Here is a 17,771-nt window from a genome sequence, read left to right as displayed (position 1 = left end):
ATTTGATCTAATGGAGAAAAACATTTTTCAAAGAATAGTGCATATTTTACCAAATATATTTCCTTTTCTGTACTGACACAATCGTAAAACTTCTGTGAAACTTTTGTTTTCAGTTACTTGTTCTCTATTTCATTGCATGACTAATGACAAAGTTGACTAAGGAGAAAACCTCAGAAGATATACTGTATATCCGTATAAAGTTCATTGAAAGAATTCAATTTCCCTAAGAATTACCGTATATTCATTTGGCTTTAGCTGCACTCAGGAAGTTTGTTAGATATGATTTCTTGATTAAAAGTCTTAGATATTGTGGTTTAGAAAGAAACTAAATCATTCTGAACCCGATGCTATTCATCAGGCTGTTCATGAATGACAGGAATCATAATTCAACATTATTTAATCAGAGTTCCACCTTGGAGAGGCTGAAGTAGGGGATTCACTGCCACCTCTTCCACAAAGAGAATAATTTTTGGAAATGGTTTCTGTTGATCCTTTTAGAAAGAATATGACATTTTAATGCTGAACGTAAGCAATAACTTTCAAATGGTATGCTCATTTCTAAGAAATGACTTTGGAGTGGACAAAAAAGTGATTGATTTAGATACAGTGATCTGTCAATTTTAGCATTTCAGATCTTGGTACGAGACTCCTAGAATTCTTTAAGTAATTCTGGGCCAAGGCATACTCCCCTTAGTGAAAGATTAAGACAGCATAACTAAAGAAAAAGCCTATATTAAGATGAATGAAGTTAGAACTATATGATAGAATCACAGCATGCTAGAAAAGATCCATCTATACCACTGAGTCTAACCCACTGCTTAGTGTAAGAATCTAAATTAAGATAAGATGTCTAGTCCCAAAGGTGCTCTTTCAAAAGGCAATTGGACTTGTTTTTTCTTTGAAGACATTTCACTTCTCATCTAAGAAGCTTCTTGAGTTCTGGAAATGAACTGAAGAAGCATTAGCAGAACTGAAGAAGTTTTCTGGATTGGGAGCAAAATGTCTTCAAGGGGAAAAAAAAGTCCAATTGCTTTTTGAAAAAGCATCTTTGGGACAACCATGTCCTGGATGACTGAGAATCTCCATAAACATAAGCTGTCTTGCCTTCACTTCAACACATAAAAGGAATTCATCTGGGTAATTGATTTTGCTACCAAACTGTTCTCATTAGAAAAAGGTTCCTAGCATTCAATTTGAATCTGCATTTTTCAAACTTAAATCTATTGTTTCATGTCCTTCATTCTGGAACAAGAACGAATTGGTCTTGGCATCCTTTTAGCTATTTAAACACTGCTATCATATCTTTCCCCTTTATGGATCACTGCCTTGTTATGGCGAAGGGGCTGCGTAGCTCAATGAAGCTATGAGCTATGCCATGGAGGACCACATAAGATGGACAGGTCATAGCAGAGAGTTCTGACAAAACGTGATCCACTGGAGAAGGAAATGGCAACCCACTCCAGTATCTTTGCCATGAAAACCCCATGGACAGTACCAAAAGGCAAAAAGTTATGAAGCTGGAAGAAGCTCCGGAGAAGGGCGGCATATAAATCGAACTAATGAATGAATGAATGAATGAATGAATGAATGAATGAATGAATGAGCCCCTCAGGTCGGAATGTGTCCAATATGCTGCTGGGAAGAGCGGAGGGCTAGTACCAGTAGTGCCAGAAAGAATGAAGCGACTGGGTCAAAGCTGAAAGGACACTCAGCTGTGGATGTATCTGGTGGTGAAAGGAAAGTCCGATACTGTAAAGATCTATTCTCCATAGGAACCTAGAATCTAAGATCCATGAATCAAGGCAAGCTGGACGTGGTCAAACAAGAGACGACAAGACTGAACATCGACATCTTAGGAATCAGCGAACTAAAATGGACAGGAATGGGTGAATTTAATTCAGATGACCATCAGGTATACTACTGCGGGCAAGAATCCCACAGAAGAAATGGAGTAGCCTTCATAGTCAATAAAAGAGTAGGAAAAGCAGTACTGGGATACAATTCCCAAAATGACAGAATGATCTCAGTTCGAATCCAAGGCAAACCATTCAACATCACAGTAGTCCAGGTCTATGCCCCAATCACTGGTACTGAAGAGGATGAAGTTGACCAGTTCTATGAAGTCCTACAACACCTTCTAGAATTAACACCAAAAAATGATGTCCTTATCATCATGGGGGATTGGAATGCTAAAATGGGAAGCCAAAAGATCACCAGAATAACAGGCAAGTTTGGCCTTGGAGTACAAAATGAAGCAGGGCACAGACTGGTAGAATTTTGTCAAGATAATACGATGGTCATAGCAAACACTCTTTTCCAACAACCCAAGAGACGACTCTACACATGGACATCACCAGATGGTCAACACAGAAATCAGATTGACTATGTGCTCTGCAGCCAAAGATAGAGAAGCTCTATACAGTCAGTAAAAACAAGATCAGGCGCTGACTGTGGCTCAGATCATGAGCTTCTCGTTGCAAAATTTAGGCTTAAATTGAAGAAAGTAGGGAAAAGAACTAGGCTACTCAGGTATGAACTAAATCATATCCCTGATGAATATACAGTAGAGGTAACAAATAGATTTAAGGAATTAGATCTGATAGACAGAGTGCCTGAAGAACTATGGACGGAGGTCCGCAACATTGTACAAGAGGTAGCAATTAAAACCATCCCAAAGAAAAAAATGCAAGAAAGCAAAATGATTGTCTGAGGAAACTTTACAAATAGCTGAGGAAAGAAGGGAAGTGAAAGGCAAGGTAGAAAGAGAAAGATACACCCAACTGAATGCAGAATTCCAGAGAATAGCTAGAAGAGATAAGAATGCCTTCTTAAATGAACAGTGCAAAGAAATAGAAGAAAACAATAGAATAGGGAGGACCAGAGATCTCGTCAAGAAAATTGGAGATATGAAGGGAACATTTCATGCAAAGATGGCCATGATAAAGGACCAAAATGGCAGGGACCTAACAGAGGCAGAAGAGATTAAGAAGAGGTGGCAAAACTACACAGAAGAACTATACAAAACCAGCTTAATGCCCCTGATAACCACGATGGGGTGGTCACTGACCTCAAGCCAGACATCCTGGAATGTGAAGTCAAATGGGCCTTAGGAAGTCTGAGCAACAACAAAGCTAGTGCAGGTGACAGTATTCTAGCTGAGCTATTCAAAATCTTAAAAGACAATGCGGTAAAAGTGCTACACTCAATTTTTCAGCAAATTTGGAAAACTCAACAGTGGCCACAGGATTGGAAAAGGTCAGTTTACATTTCAATTCCAAAGAAGGACAATGCCAAAGAATGTTCAAACTACCGCACCATTGCACTTATTTCACATGCTAGCAAAGTTATGTTCAAAATCCTACAAGCTAGGCTCCAGCAGTATGTGGACCAGGAACTACCAGAAGTACAGGCAGAATATTGAAGAGGTAGAGGAGCTAGAGATAAAATTGCCATCATACACTGGATCATGGAGAAAGCTAAGGAATTCTAGAAAAACATCTACTTCTGCTTCATTGACTATGCTAAAGCCTTTGATTGTGTGGATCACAACAAACTGTGGCAAGTTCTTAAAGAGATGGTAGTACCAGATCATCTTATTTGTGACTTGAGAAACCTATATGCGGGTCAAGAAGCAACAGTGAGAACTGGACACGGAACCACTGATTGGTTTAAAATTGAGAAAGGAATTTGGCAAGGTTATATACTGTCCCCCTGCCTATTTAACTTATATGCAGAGCACGAGCTCTGAGCACAGAGCACATGAGAAAGGAGGAATTAAGATTGCCGGGAGAAATATCAACAACCTCAGATATGCAGCTGATGCCACTCTAATGGCAGAAAATGAAGAGGAACTAAAGAGCCTCTTGATGCCGGTGAAGGAGGAAAGTGCAAAAGTTGGCTTGAAACTCAACATTAAGAAAATTAAGATCATGGCATCCGGCCCTCTCAATTCCTGGCAAATAGATGGGGAAGAGATGGAGGTAGTGATAGATTTTATTTTCCTGGGCTCCAACATCACCACAGACGGGGACTGCAGCAAAAAAATTAAAAGATGCTTGCTCCTGGGGAGGAAAGCTATGGCAAATCTAGACAGTGTACTAAAAAGCACAGACATCACCCTGCCAACAAGAGTGCATATAGTCAAGGCTATGGTTTTCCCAGTGGCAATGTATGGCGGTGAAAGTTGGACCATAAGGAAGGCCGAGCGCCAAAGAATTGAGGCCTTTGAACTATGGTGCTGGAGAAGACTCCTGCGAGTCCCTTGGACTGCAAGGCGATCAAACCGGTCAGTCCTAGAGGAGATCAACCTTGATTGCTCTTTAGAAGGCCAGATCCTAATGCTGGGAACGATTGAGGGCAAAAGAAGAAGAGGACAACAGAGAACGTGATGGCTGGATGGAGTCACTGAAGCAGTCGGCATGAGCTTAAATGGTCTCTGGGGGATGGTAGAGGACAGGAAGGCCTGGAGAAATGTTGTCCATAAGTTCGCGATGGGTTGGACATGTTTTCGCGACTAACAACAACAATGCATATCTTTATTCAGTCAACTTTTCTTAAGAAAACTACTTCTGTCTTTCTTTATAGATCTTAATTTCTATCCAAGATGATACCGATTTGTTCATTTTATCCGAACGCTTCTTAAAATGTGCAGCAATTGCTTCCTGTGATTTGGAAATTATATTTTTGTTCAGGCAGACTAAAATTGCACTTGACTTTTTTGCGGCTCCGTGATACTGCTGGCTGTTCCTCAGTTTGCAATCACTTCTTATTGCAAGATTTATTTTTGCTGGTACCATTACCAAAGCTATTCCCAACCTTTATCTTGGTACCAAGTTATTCCCAACCTTTATCTGTGAATTTTTTTTTGTTGTTATTTAAAAATGTTTGCACTTCTTTCTACTAATTCTAGCATTATTTTCAGCTCATTTTTTCACTTGTTATTTCTATCTTTTACAATATTAGCTATCCTGTTCAATTTTGTACCATCCGTCAATTTAATATCATTTCCCTCTATTTTATATCTTCGCCTACATCATTAAGACAAGTATTGAACAGTGAGGATTTAGAATTGATCCCTGAAGCTTCCAACTTGGTACCTCTTTACAATTTGTTATGAAACTATTAAAGAGCATTATTTATACAGACAATTGCCATGTTATCCAGATCATATTTAACTAGCTAGCTTGCTAATCATAGGATACTTTGCCAAATATGATACACCATAGGAAGTTTGGCAAGTACATTGGTTACTTTTTTGCTTATTTATTTATTATTTGTTTATTCATTTGTTTTCTGTGTTTGTATACCATCAAATTCATTAAAAAATGCCTTCTGATGTTTGCAATATAAAAACAGAGTAAAAATCTCTTCAGGAGTCCCATAAACATTAAGACTTGTTCTACTATCTGTTAAGGAAATTACTTATGCTAACTTCTGTTAATTAACACATTTTTCAAAAATTCACTTTAGAATCTTTTCATACTAATATTTGAAAATGAATCAGAATGAATCTTTGAAAACCAGGTTAAAGAGTTAGTGAGATGGACTAGTCATATAATCAGCTAGGTTTTTTTCATACTCTGAAATGAAATTTACTTAGTCCTGGACACTTAAATGTATCTGAAGTAAAGCAATATTCTCTCAGAATGTTTCTATTATTCTCAAGTTTCAATCCTGCATTACTGTAGTTACACATTTTCAGAATAAAAGGTTAAGCACTAAAGAACCAATAGTATTTAATGCTAACTTTGGAATCTTCCTTCCTTCCTTCCTTCCTTCCTTCCTTCCTTCCTTCCTTCCTTCCTTCCTTCCTTCCTTCCCTTCCCTTCCCTTCCCTTCCCTTCCCTCCCTTCCCTTCCCTTCCTTCCTCTACCCCTTTCTTCCTTTATAACCAGAAGACAATGAAAATATGAACATTTATATTATGTAAAGATGAATTAGGGACATGCCATGTTTATCTGAAAATGTGACTATGATATAGATCTTAGCTGACATTTTTAAAGACCTAGATTATGAACGTGTGGCTCATAAATATACAGCACCCAAATGCATAACTGCTTTCATACATATCTAATCTGCAAATGTTATGCAATTGAAAAAAGAACCCATAAGGCTCCAGCTGATACAATGAGCTCAGTTTTATTACCCATTAATGCTGTGTATGTTTCTTAACCTGAATAACCAGGTTATTCAGAAACACATTCTTACTTTAAAGTAAAGTTTAAAGTAACACATTCTTACTTTAAAAAAAACCTCCCAAAAATATATGTCCTCAACCATTCATAGCTATATAAAAAAAAATCTGAAATGAGGCAAGGAAATAAACAGGCCATCAATGTCTTCATTGTTTTGGTTATTTAAAAAAGGAAAGAATCTGTCACCAGATTTCACAAGATTTTAATTACACACCTAAGTATATTGTATGTTCATGTTCTTTCAGCAAAATAACAAAACAGTCATACTGCAGCTTTGCAGCTTTAGAAGCGAATTATTTTGCCACAATTTTTTTTAGTATTGGGGAAAGACATTTTATCTTATGCAAATTGAATAGATTAAAGAATATAACTGGAATACCAATTAGATACATTGAATTCATGGTATGCTGCTGCTGCCTACTGTTACATGTTTCATCATGAATATATTTGGCCAATTAACAACTATATTTATTAAACAGTAGGGCCATAAATATTGAATAATTGCTGCCCTAAATGTTAGCATACATCTCTATATGCAGAGATGCACAGAAACATACACACATACACAAACGTATTATATGGTGGAAATTCAATAGCAAAGCAAAGAAAAATAAGGCACAAGCAGAAATTCCTACCATTCTTTGCACCAAATATATTGAATGTTGTCTATTCTCTGAACTGAATAAGAAGCTGGTACAATTAATAACATCAATGCAAGTGAGATTAACTCTCCCTTCTAGTAAAAGGAATTAGGATTATGGATAACCTGGGGCAATTTGAAAATTATTTAATAGGGACATTTTTTTTTTCAAATGGAACAGGGGACTCATTATTCTGAATTTCCTTGTGCCACATTGTATAAGATGATTTAGGAATTAAATCAGTGGTGAAATCCATTTTTTTTTACTACCAGTTCTGTGGGTGTGACTTGGTGGGCATGGCAGGGGAAGGATACTGCAAAATCTCCATTCCCACCCCACTCCAGGGGGAAGGATATTGCAAAATCCCCTTTCCCACCCCATTCCAGGGGAAGTATATTGCAAAATCCCCATTCCCTCCACACTCCTGGGGACAGATATTGCAAAATCTCCATTCCCTCCCCACTCCTGGGGGAAGGATATTGCAAAATCCCCATTCTCTCCCCACTCCTGGGGCCAGCCAGAGGTGGTATTTGCTACTCAAAATTTCCACTACCGGTTCTCCGAACTGCTCAGAATTTCTGCTACCGGTTCTCTAGAACCTGTCAGAACCTGCTGGATTTCAGCCCTGAATTAAATCCTACAATAAGCACAGGTGACAGTTGTGTTCCAGTGTCTGTGGGATAACTCCAACAATAAAAGATATTAGTAACTGAAGCTGAGACAGCTTTTCACTATGCTTAAATGAAGAAATATATTCAAACAACGAGAGAGAACAGTCCTTGAATTTCTTCATGGCCTTCTATCCTCGTATAACCTGCTTTAATTTGCTTAGCTTTCCAGCTCAGCAGAATTAAATTAATGTTTAGATTTTTTCATATCAAAAGTATAGTGGTTGCAACTTTTCTGAAGCATCATCTGAGGTCAGTAAAATTAATATAGGGACCACCAGACTCTGAACTGACGGTATAATAAAATTGGACTAGAAAATACCACACCCTGGTATTCCCAAAACTATTAACATGTAGCAAGAAAAGGAGCAAAAAACCCACAGTTGCTCCAAACCAATCAAGAGAATAGCTCTCACTCCCTCTGGTGATAACTGGACTTACTGAATACATTTTCTGTTCTCTCTTTCTCTCTGTCCCTCAAAATGAACAACAATCAAAATGCTTCCTCTGGCTTCAAAAAAGTGGCCAGACCCAGTTTTGTACAGTTTAGTCCACCAGATGTTACATATTGCAAAACAGTAAGAAGCATCTGCTCACAGGTATCCTTTATGAGAGGTCATGAAGAAGAAGACCAGGTGGAGCTGGGGGGGGGGGGTGGGTGGAGTTAAGTGCATCATCAGCCTAGAATCATTACGTTCTCACAAATGGTCTAACTCCAACCCTCCTAAATTCTGTTGCCCCTTATCTCACACAAATTTAGTGTTGAACTTAATGTGGAGCATAAAGGATCAGGACCATCCATTAAATTGCAGCACAGATTTATTCAAGCCTACACACAAAATATCTGGTCAATTAAAGTTAACATAACACGTGGTTCTGATTCTCCATATTTGACGTTTATCTAGTCCACTAAATTGTGCTGACTGTTAATGGAGTAGATAAACGTCAGATGTGAAGATTCTTCATGTCCACTAATGATCAGCACTAAATTGGCACTAGATAAGAGTTAACAGAATTTAAGAGAGGTTGGACTAAGACTGCTCATGGGAATGGAATAATTCTAGGCTGATCTCTCTCTTAACTCCCTCCCTCCAGGCTCTGCCGGTCCTTGTCCTATAAAAATGGATATACCAACAAGCTGCTGCTATTAAACAAGCTGCTATCTATTAAAAATTTGTTTACTTTGTGAAGTAGAGCCTTGGTAGTACAGTGGTCTAAGGCACCCTGTTATTAAGCTGGTTATTAAGACCAGCTGCCTGCAATTACTACAGGTTCGAATCTTGCCAAGACTCAAGGTTGACTCAGCCTTCCATCCTTTCTAAGGTAGGTAAATTGAGGACCCAGTTGTGGGGGCAATAAGCTGACTTTGTATAAATATACAAAAGAATGAAGGCTATTGCTTAGCGCATTGTAAGCCGCCCTGAGTCTCCGGAGAAGGGCGGCATATTAATCAAATTAAAAAAAAAAAGTACAACTATCTGAGTTTTCAGATGAAATCATTCCAAAACCTATCTAGATATGCTACAGACTGAAACTGCATAAATGCCATTTGGCCTGTCCCTGAAATAGATTATCTCTGCAACTTTCGTCTACCTGGTGCACCTGTCACAAAATCTCCTTGCACCTTCAGAATCTTCCAAGTCAATATGAAGTCATATCAGCCCAGAAATTCAAACCGAAGCCAGGAAATTGTCACAAATAATATACAGTTTGGACAAAAATTAGGACAAAGAGCTGCAAGCGTTCCTAACTGCTACAGGAAGTGTCAGCCCCTCCTAATTTTCCATCCAAATAAATACAATATTCTACTCAAAATCAGAAGTGAGAGCCTGGATAGACTAATTTAGTAAGCTCAGAGAGAGAAGCAACTGCTTACAAAATATCTCCTATCCCAGATACTGGGTAAATTATCACCAGTTTAGCCTCTGAGCAAATATTTGTTTATCTTACTTTTTCATTTTCTCGTCTAGCTTTCTTATGACTTTAAAAACTAGTAGCTAAGGATTATTTGCCTTCCTTTTGTCTGTGAAGAATGTATTTATATGTCTTGTGGGAGCATGGCAACTGGCCCTGTTATAAACTCCTGATCTAAGCACATAGTAATAATAAAATATAGTTCCTGTTGATTAGCAATTTTGTCACACAGTGCCAGACTGACTTCTGGCTCCAGATCAAAAAGAAAAAATTACTTTCGTCTTTTATGACTGCTGTGTGCAAAAGCCAAAACCTAATTTTTCCTCTGGTGTAGATGCACTTCAGGATGTTCTTCATTTGGTACAAAATTCCTAGAGCATTAAATGGTTCTCAGCTGATACTAAAAATGAACTTCCCACTTATTACTCAGGCAAAACTCTTCGAAAGTTACAAACATTTAAATGCCAGCTTAAATATTTGTAAGAAATTAAAGTAGAGCATTGGCAGCTGTCATTTGCAGACACTTTGTTTTTTCACAATAAATACTGTCAAATCTATATCCGTTTAAGTTAGAAATTAGCAGATTAGTCCAGAAAAAAACAAAGCTAGCACTATTTCTTCCTGGTATTCAGTGTCAAAGTGGCCCAGATGTCTTGTTTTCTACCAGAATATCTTTTTTCTCCTGAGTTTTATTTTAATCATTATTATGTATACATTCTTGCCTTTTCTGTATTGCCTTTTCATTTACTATATGTTAGTTATTATACTTCACCAACAGAAATAACTTTTAAAATATTACAACCCAACCCTATAATCTGCCACTACAAACAGTACAGAGAACGTACACCAGATTCAGAAGTAGTTCCAAGTGGGTGCAAGAGGAACAAGTAAGGACTTGTAAATGAGAAGCAGAAACATGGTTTCTTTCATCCCCTGATGTACATCCTGTCCTACTTTAATAATGTAGGCCTGAATGTTGTCCAAAGAGAAAGAAATTTATGGGCTGTGATTGTTCTTTTCCTGATATAAAAGCAAATTATTAGAGCAAGACAAAGCAATTAGTATTAGCCAATTTTCTCCCTTTTGCATTCTGGGATACCTAAGAACAGTAGAGAGCCATTTGACCTTCGCAGGTCCTAATAAATGTCTTTAATGTCTTTAAAAACAGACCCCATACCGCTACAGGAGGCTTTAGTGCTGGAAAAAGAGGAAGGAAAGAGGATGACTGTCAGTAAAGTGGATTGATTGTTATAATGATAATGTTGGAACATCCAAAAAACCAGTTTAGGGACAGATTACCATACAGAAAATCTATCTATGTGGTTGCTAAGGGTCAACATTGACTTGATGGCACGCAATCAATCAAAAAGTAATTAGAGGTATTATGTGAAAATAAATTGTTATTATATACATCTTTATTATGCAAGTCATTTTCAGAGTGTGTTCAAGGAAGTATGGAGGATCATAGTCAAAATATCTATACTTCTTGGCTAGAAAAATAAATAATAGACATTACCTTTTCCTGTTATATAATTTCTCTACAATAGATGCCTTCCATTTGTAATGTGTTAGGCATTAGATGCCATCACAAGACATTGCAGGCCTGGACAATTTGCCTCCTACAATAATATGTCTTGAAATAAATGCAGTCTAAAAATCTTAGCAATGTTCATATCTGTGAATCATCCTCAATGGTCAGGTTACGAGAGTACAGAATAACAAAATGGTAGCAATCATAACTTTCCATTTCTATTAGTCTCTTGCTCTTCTACAAAATAATATGCCATTCATTAAAAATTGGTTGCCAATTACATTTATAATATTTCATAATCCTTATTTAAGAGATGAAAATATGCACTTCTTCTTTAAACTTGTAGTACCTTCCCAAACCTAACATGCTGCCAAAATGGAAGAATAAAACTGATCATGATCTGGCTACTGTAGGCACAAATGACAGTTTAAAGACAAATTCTAATGTTCATCCAGCAAATGAATGAATATTCTACTGATCATTCCACAAGACAAAGCCATTAGATATTTTTGATGGAGAAAGTAGTCTGTTCACTTACCAATTGTGTAGTATCTCTTCAGTTCACCCTTCCGTGGATTGCGCCTCTGGGAATTTGCAGTGTTATTCTGCTCCTCTTCAGATGTTGTTGTATTGTTAAGAGCCGCAGGTTTAGTTGGTTGCAGGGCATGTTGTGCTGCTGATGGCAGAGGTTCGTAACCTGATGCAGAAATTTCAATAGACTGGGATTTTTTCTTTAATCTAAAAGGGAAAGGATATAACAGGTAGATTACAGCTATATGATTCAACGTGCTTTGCTGACATGATGAAAAAATACAAAATTTCGTACTGTATGTATCACTGTTGCAGGTTTACATGGATTTCTCCTACAGAACGGACATACAATACATTGACACGTGATAATTTCTAGTTCAAAAGAGGTTAAAGATGTAGCTGGACTGTCATCATCAGAAGAGGGCATCTTTAGCAGAGTTTATTTGGAAAGAACCTGGAACTTGAGCAATTGTAATTAGAATAACTTCCAGAATGCTTTTCAATTTATACATCTAAAAAATGTTTTATTTAGTGGCATCCTTTCCTCTGGCTAGTATTTCATTTAGAAAAATGCTTAGATTCTGTCAACATATGCCAAGTCTCAGAGGATTTTGTCTTCTTCTGAATTATATTTTGGAATTCAATTCATTTCTAAACTTTTGTAAACCTAGCTAGCTCAAAACGTAGAGCATAAATATATTTCATAAACAAATGGGACACTATATGGCACATTTAGAAAATATATAGAGTAAATGAAAGCAACGAGCAATGTGTAATGCATGTCTATTTTTATGCAATTGTGGTCTAAAGATTTTTTTTCTTATAGAAAAAGCTACATAGGTACCCAGGAATACATTCCTAGTTTATTTATTAAGTAGATATTGCACTTATATACCACCATTATCTGATGATTCTTGGCAGCTTACAGCTTATAGAAAACTTAAAATATCTACCGTTCAATTAAAAATAAACAATAATTTCATTAAATCTTAAACAAGAATAAACAAAGATGAAAAACAAATAGAAAGGTTGCATAATGTTTAAATTAAGAAAATTCCTTCTGGTATTATTAAATTAAGCTCCAAAAGACCCACTAGTACAAATTGAAGCAAAATATTCTAACTTTGGAAAAATTTAAGGATATTTGGTAACAATGCACTTAGGCGTTAATTTGTGTATGGATTTTAAAATATCAGCCCAAAAGAATGGTATTGTTCTGTCCCCCTTCCCCACACAGACAAACACACAACCAGACACGCCTGCCAGGATTTTATTAAGCAATCAGACTAGAAACCCTTGCAGATAAGAGTTTTGGCAATAAACTGAGAAATGCCTGCCAAGTCGGTTTCAGCAAGAGAGAGAGTTTTTCCTCAGTCCGGTTCAGTAGCAAAAAGTAATCCACGAAGCAAGAATTGGCCAAGGTCTAATCCAGATTTCAGATAACGCAATGTGACTCTCAGGTTTTTAACTTTGACCGTCACAAAGCCTGAAGAGCAATCACACCCACTTTTATTCCTTATGGGGTGTGGCTCAGTGACTTAGCTCAGTCTCTGGCCCTCCCACACCTCTTTCGTTGCTGCGCACGCTTCTCCCTCCGATGCTGCCTGGGATCAAGCCAGGATTCATCATCCTCACTCCCTATCTGTTGTTGTTCCAATATGCTTTCCTCCTGGCATATCCCAGGCTGTTCCTCTTGGCCTTCGGATGGAACCTGAGACATTGCCAGAGAGGAGGGTCCTGTAGAGGGAGGCCTTGAAGGTTCCTCCCCATCACCTTCTGCGTCCTCTTCCTCTGTTAGGACAGGCTCAGGAGTCGGGGTCACAACAGGTATGGAAAAAGATGTTGATTTACAAATGCAACTGGGTGATGACTAAACAACTGAAGGAGTCATACTGTACAAATAATAAACAAGAAGAAGTGCCTGGATAACATTTTATTTTGAATTTACAAAAAAGACATGCCAAATTTGCTTGCAGTTAAGAGAAGAGATATAGGAGGAAGAGTTCTTTTGTTGTAGTACCAGAAAAGTGACAAGTCACTATAACTGTTTGTACTTCTTGTGATGATGGAAAAAGTTATTTGCTCATATCTTTTTTTTTCTTTTTTCTTAATGTTTTTCTTCTTCTTCTTTTTAAAAAAGTCTCTGCACTTTTTTTAGTTTTTGTAATTCTTTTGTTTGCATTAGTTTTTTTTTTAATCTTTGCATCTGTAAACTTTAATAAGCCTATTATAAAATAGCATTTTTAATGTTTAAGGGTTAAATGTTAATTTTTGTCTTACTGCTTTCTTTGTTCAATTTCAAGATGAAATTTGCAGCACATTCTTATTCACGCATTCAAGTTAAATGTTAACTTTTGTCTTCTTCTAAATTATATTTTGGAATTCAATTCACTTCTAAGCTTTTGTAAACCTAGCTAGCTCAAAACATAGAGCATAAATATATTTTGCTATTCACTATTCAAAAATACAAAAACAGATGAAATTTGCAGCACATTCTTATTCATGCATAATGCTACATTATAATGAGGTTTTGTCCTAGCACAATGTCTGAATCCTGCATCTTACAGCTTGTTTAACAACCCTGTTTTTTTTCAAAAGGTAAACCAGCTCAATGTAATGATGAACCAGGTCATACTTCTACCTTGACTCTAGCCAATTAAATTATAAACTTTAATATTGAAAGAAGAATTCAGATGAGTTCAGGAGAATCGCCAAGATGAAAGCATACTATATGATTATATTTACAGCAGGATGTCCTTTCACGTTTGCTTTTTGTGTCATGTCAAAATAACAGTGAAATCACAGCCCATTATCTCCTGAGAAAATAAGCCATCTTGGGTTAAGGCTGGAGCTAATGAGCTGAAATTATAAACACCAACAAGTCTATCATTTACCAAATTTTTATATATTTTTAAAAATATTCTTTTTAATTTAGAAGCAATACACGGAAAGTTGGAAGTACAATAATATGGGTCAAAGGCATTCTTAGCCATGGCAACTTAGTGGCCATGGCATAAAAGGTTCTTTTTGCTAAGTGGTTAAAAAATAGAAAACAAACAATAGAAATAAATGGACAATTGTATTCCTGGAGGGAAATAGGGAGTTCCTTAATGACCTGCTTTGAAGAACAACATTTTAAATTGTTCACAAATTGCCAAAAGTTAGGGTAAGCAGAGAACTAAGTTTACAGATTTATATTGAGCTTTCCAGGGTGGTAAAAATGAAAAGTGACTATAAAGAGTCCAGGAATATCTTTGTAAAATGGGTGAATTGTCAATAAAATAGGAAAATAGTGCACCCTTGGGAGACTTGAGAGAACAGATTGGGCATTGATCGCCTGGCAGAAAATCTATCTATGGGGTTGCTAGGAGTTGAAAACATTTGATTGCACATAATCATCAATCAATCAATGCACAATGTACATATAGAGCATAGTGGGGGGGAGATTAAATCTGTTAGAATATTTCTTAAAGATCAATAACATTCATGCTCATTTTAATAGAGTTATACTTGCTTTCTTCGAGTAAATTATCTTCATGAAATGTGAAACACTGAACAAAAAGCTTTGTTATGAAGATACATAGAGAATTTTCTGTTTCTTTAGTTCTTGTTCAGTTTTGTGTTAAAAACTCTCATTTTCAATATTTGAATAAGTAATAGATAAACTTCAAAACATAGGCATCTGCAGAAAGGTAAAAACAAAGCAAAAAAACCGTCAGGCTGTCAGTTACAATTATGCTGTCGAGATTTTAAATTTTTGTTAACTCTCTCAGCAGATGCTTCTGTTACAAAAAAATTGGTTCAAATACAGATGAAACAACTATCAAAGCTTTTGACATATTTTTCCTCCTGAGGGAGCAAAAATCAGAAGAGTGAAATAAATATGACCTTCCATCTCCATTTTTATCTTCCACAACGTATTTCTTCTAAATTAATAATTAATCTGTATATGAGAAGGAAAGATGACCTCTACAGGTGTGATTCTCAGATTAATAAGATCCAGCTATTATATAAACAACTAGCCTCAGATTCCAGAGATGTTTCCCTTCTGGTACATCATGTCAAGTTATGAGAAATTCAGAAAGCCACCAGCTAAATATATACTGAGATACATAATCGCTCCAAAAAGTGAATAATTTGCATTTCACTTTTAAATTTTCATTTAGAAAACTAATTCACTTGTTGGAGTGATTATCTTTTTATCTTAATAAATTTTGTTAAAGAGAACTCTGTGATTCACATGGTTATTACACTGGGTTAGAGGTTAGCAAACCCGTGTTTGAATCCTGAGTGCTTCTGCGTGGCGAGATGAGCTCCCATCACTTGCTTCAGCTCTTTGACGGGCACATGAAAGAAGGTCCCATGGGCATCCCAGAGCAATGGTGATCATACTGGCTAATCCTTTCAATCCAGATGGGCCCTAAATGGTGCCTTCAACACAAACGGGAGAAGCCACAATGTTTGTGTGTTACTGAAACATTTGCCATTGTACCTCTCATCCATTGTACTGACTGGGATTGAGTTGAAATCCAATTTCTGGGTGGATGCAAGGGTTCTTCTTGCCCTAATACACTGATATTGTCTTTTACATTATGGGAGAAAGTGGATATTCAAGGATTGTTAACTTTACTTGTTCTTTAAAGTGGACTTTTCTTAGTGCCGCATCTTTCATTTCACAGGCATTCATCAAGATACCATAGAGTTCTCAACTATTAATCAATGTAATTAATAGGGTTGTATTTTTCATCTTTATATACGACAAATAAAACATTAAAGAAATTTTAAAAGACCCATCAAGAAGAATATTTTATCTACTAACAGTTCTTTGAGGGTTTTTTTTTTTCAATTTTCACATTCTGTATTGCTTTGTAAACAAGAAGCAGATCACGTAAATTATTATTTTTTCTCTTATCACAAGCAAAGATTAATTGCATTAAAGTTGTTCTTTTCATTGTACCAGAAAGAAAGAAAGAAAACAACCATAGCTGGGTTGTCCTAACAAACAGCAGATCTAAGAGCCGCGATGGCACAGTGGTTAGAATGCAGTTGCGGAGCTGGTGGCGGACTCAGACAGTGAGGAGGTTGGGGAGGAATATGGGCCAGTCCTGGAGTCTGGGGAAGGCTCTGATGAGTGTCGGAGCCAGAGATGGGGCCAGGGCCATCCAACAGTTATCAGCTGCCTTCGGAGTTGGATATCAGTGGGGCAGAAGAACAGCTGGAGCCTGTTCCTGATGTGCACATGCGCAGAGCTGCCAGGAGAAGAGAACAGCTAAGGAACAAGGGCCGACTTGGGAGTAAAAGCACAGGTGGATGCCCAAAGGGGAGCGAAAGGGGAGGGGAGTTTGCAGGAGACAATTAGTTTAATTCATTAGGGGGAAGATCTGTTCCTGACTTCTTGCAAAGTAATTGCTGCTGCTACAGCAGGGCGTTTGGAAGATATTGGCCTGGCAAATCTCCAAGCCTGATAAAGGTCTGTAGTTGTGAAATCTCATGAAAGACTGTTTGCCGGGACTTTGCTGGAGAAGAATTTCCCTTTAACCTAAATAAAAGAGGTTTTATCAAGACAAGGAGTCTGCTTCATGCTCTTGGGAAGCCTAGGTCAGAACAGCAGTATTGCAGACTACTTCTGCCAATCACCGGTTGACTGAGCCTTCCATCCTTCCAAGGTTAATAAAATGAGGACCCAGATTGTTGGGGGCAAGATGCTGACTCTGTAAACTGCTTAGAGAGGGCTGTAAAGCACTGTGAAGCGGTACATAAGTCTAAGTGCTTTTGCTATTGCTACTGCTATGGTACCCTGTTCTAAAAAGATATATACATGTCAATTAACTTTAACTGTTTTATCTCATATGTCAGAGAACTTTCATTTTCTCAAAAGCATTGTACTAGATAACTAAGTAAAAAAAGAATGAAGTGGGAATGAATCAAGTATTAGGGAGAAGAAGACAAAATAAACACAGATACAGCAGATTAGAATACTTTTTAAATATATAAATAATGGGTTCTACATTCAGTGACACGAAGAAGGAGGCCATTCCAGTTACACTGCAAAGTAGTGGGTTTCTTTTGAGGATCGCCAACCTTCCTCTCCACCCCCACATCCCCTCCAGCAAAGATCTTATATAATTTCAGAAACAAAACAGGAAGCGATGATGGTTGTTGCTGCTGCTGACCTTCGGCACTGTGGAACATTCAGTTACTTGAATAATTGGATTGTCTTTCCCGTTCCTGTGTGCTTGGCTTGATTGTGCAGAATTACTAGCAAGCCTCCAGGAGATTCAGTAAAGTTGTA

The 17,771-nt window shown here is 37.2% G+C and overlaps 1 protein-coding gene and 1 long non-coding RNA gene across 4 annotated transcripts in view; one reads left to right on the top strand and one right to left on the bottom strand.

The window, feature by feature from the left end:
- The window catches only part of OXR1 (oxidation resistance 1), a 225,029-nt gene that overhangs the window by 87,606 nt on the left and 119,652 nt on the right, over nt 1–17,771 (bottom strand). For all 3 annotated transcript variants that reach the window (XM_034422177.3, XM_034422179.3, XM_087890848.1), the window contains one exon: nt 11,487–11,686. In XM_034422177.3, coding sequence (XP_034278068.2) covers nt 11,487–11,686 — 200 coding nt within the window. The remainder of the gene's footprint in view (nt 1–11,486; nt 11,687–17,771) is intronic.
- LOC117668345 (uncharacterized) overlaps nt 1–17,771 on the top strand; it is a 128,612-nt gene that overhangs the window by 33,783 nt on the left and 77,058 nt on the right. The gene's annotated exons all lie outside the window — the stretch shown is intronic.

Source organism: Pantherophis guttatus, chromosome 3 (genome assembly GCF_059756535.1).
Source record: "Pantherophis guttatus breed Tessera chromosome 3, ASM5975653v1, whole genome shotgun sequence".
In the NCBI taxonomy this organism is placed as follows: domain Eukaryota; kingdom Metazoa; phylum Chordata; class Lepidosauria; order Squamata; family Colubridae; genus Pantherophis; species Pantherophis guttatus.
The sequence above is the reverse complement of the archived record's forward strand: the minus strand, read 5'-3'. Positions and strand labels throughout refer to the sequence as shown.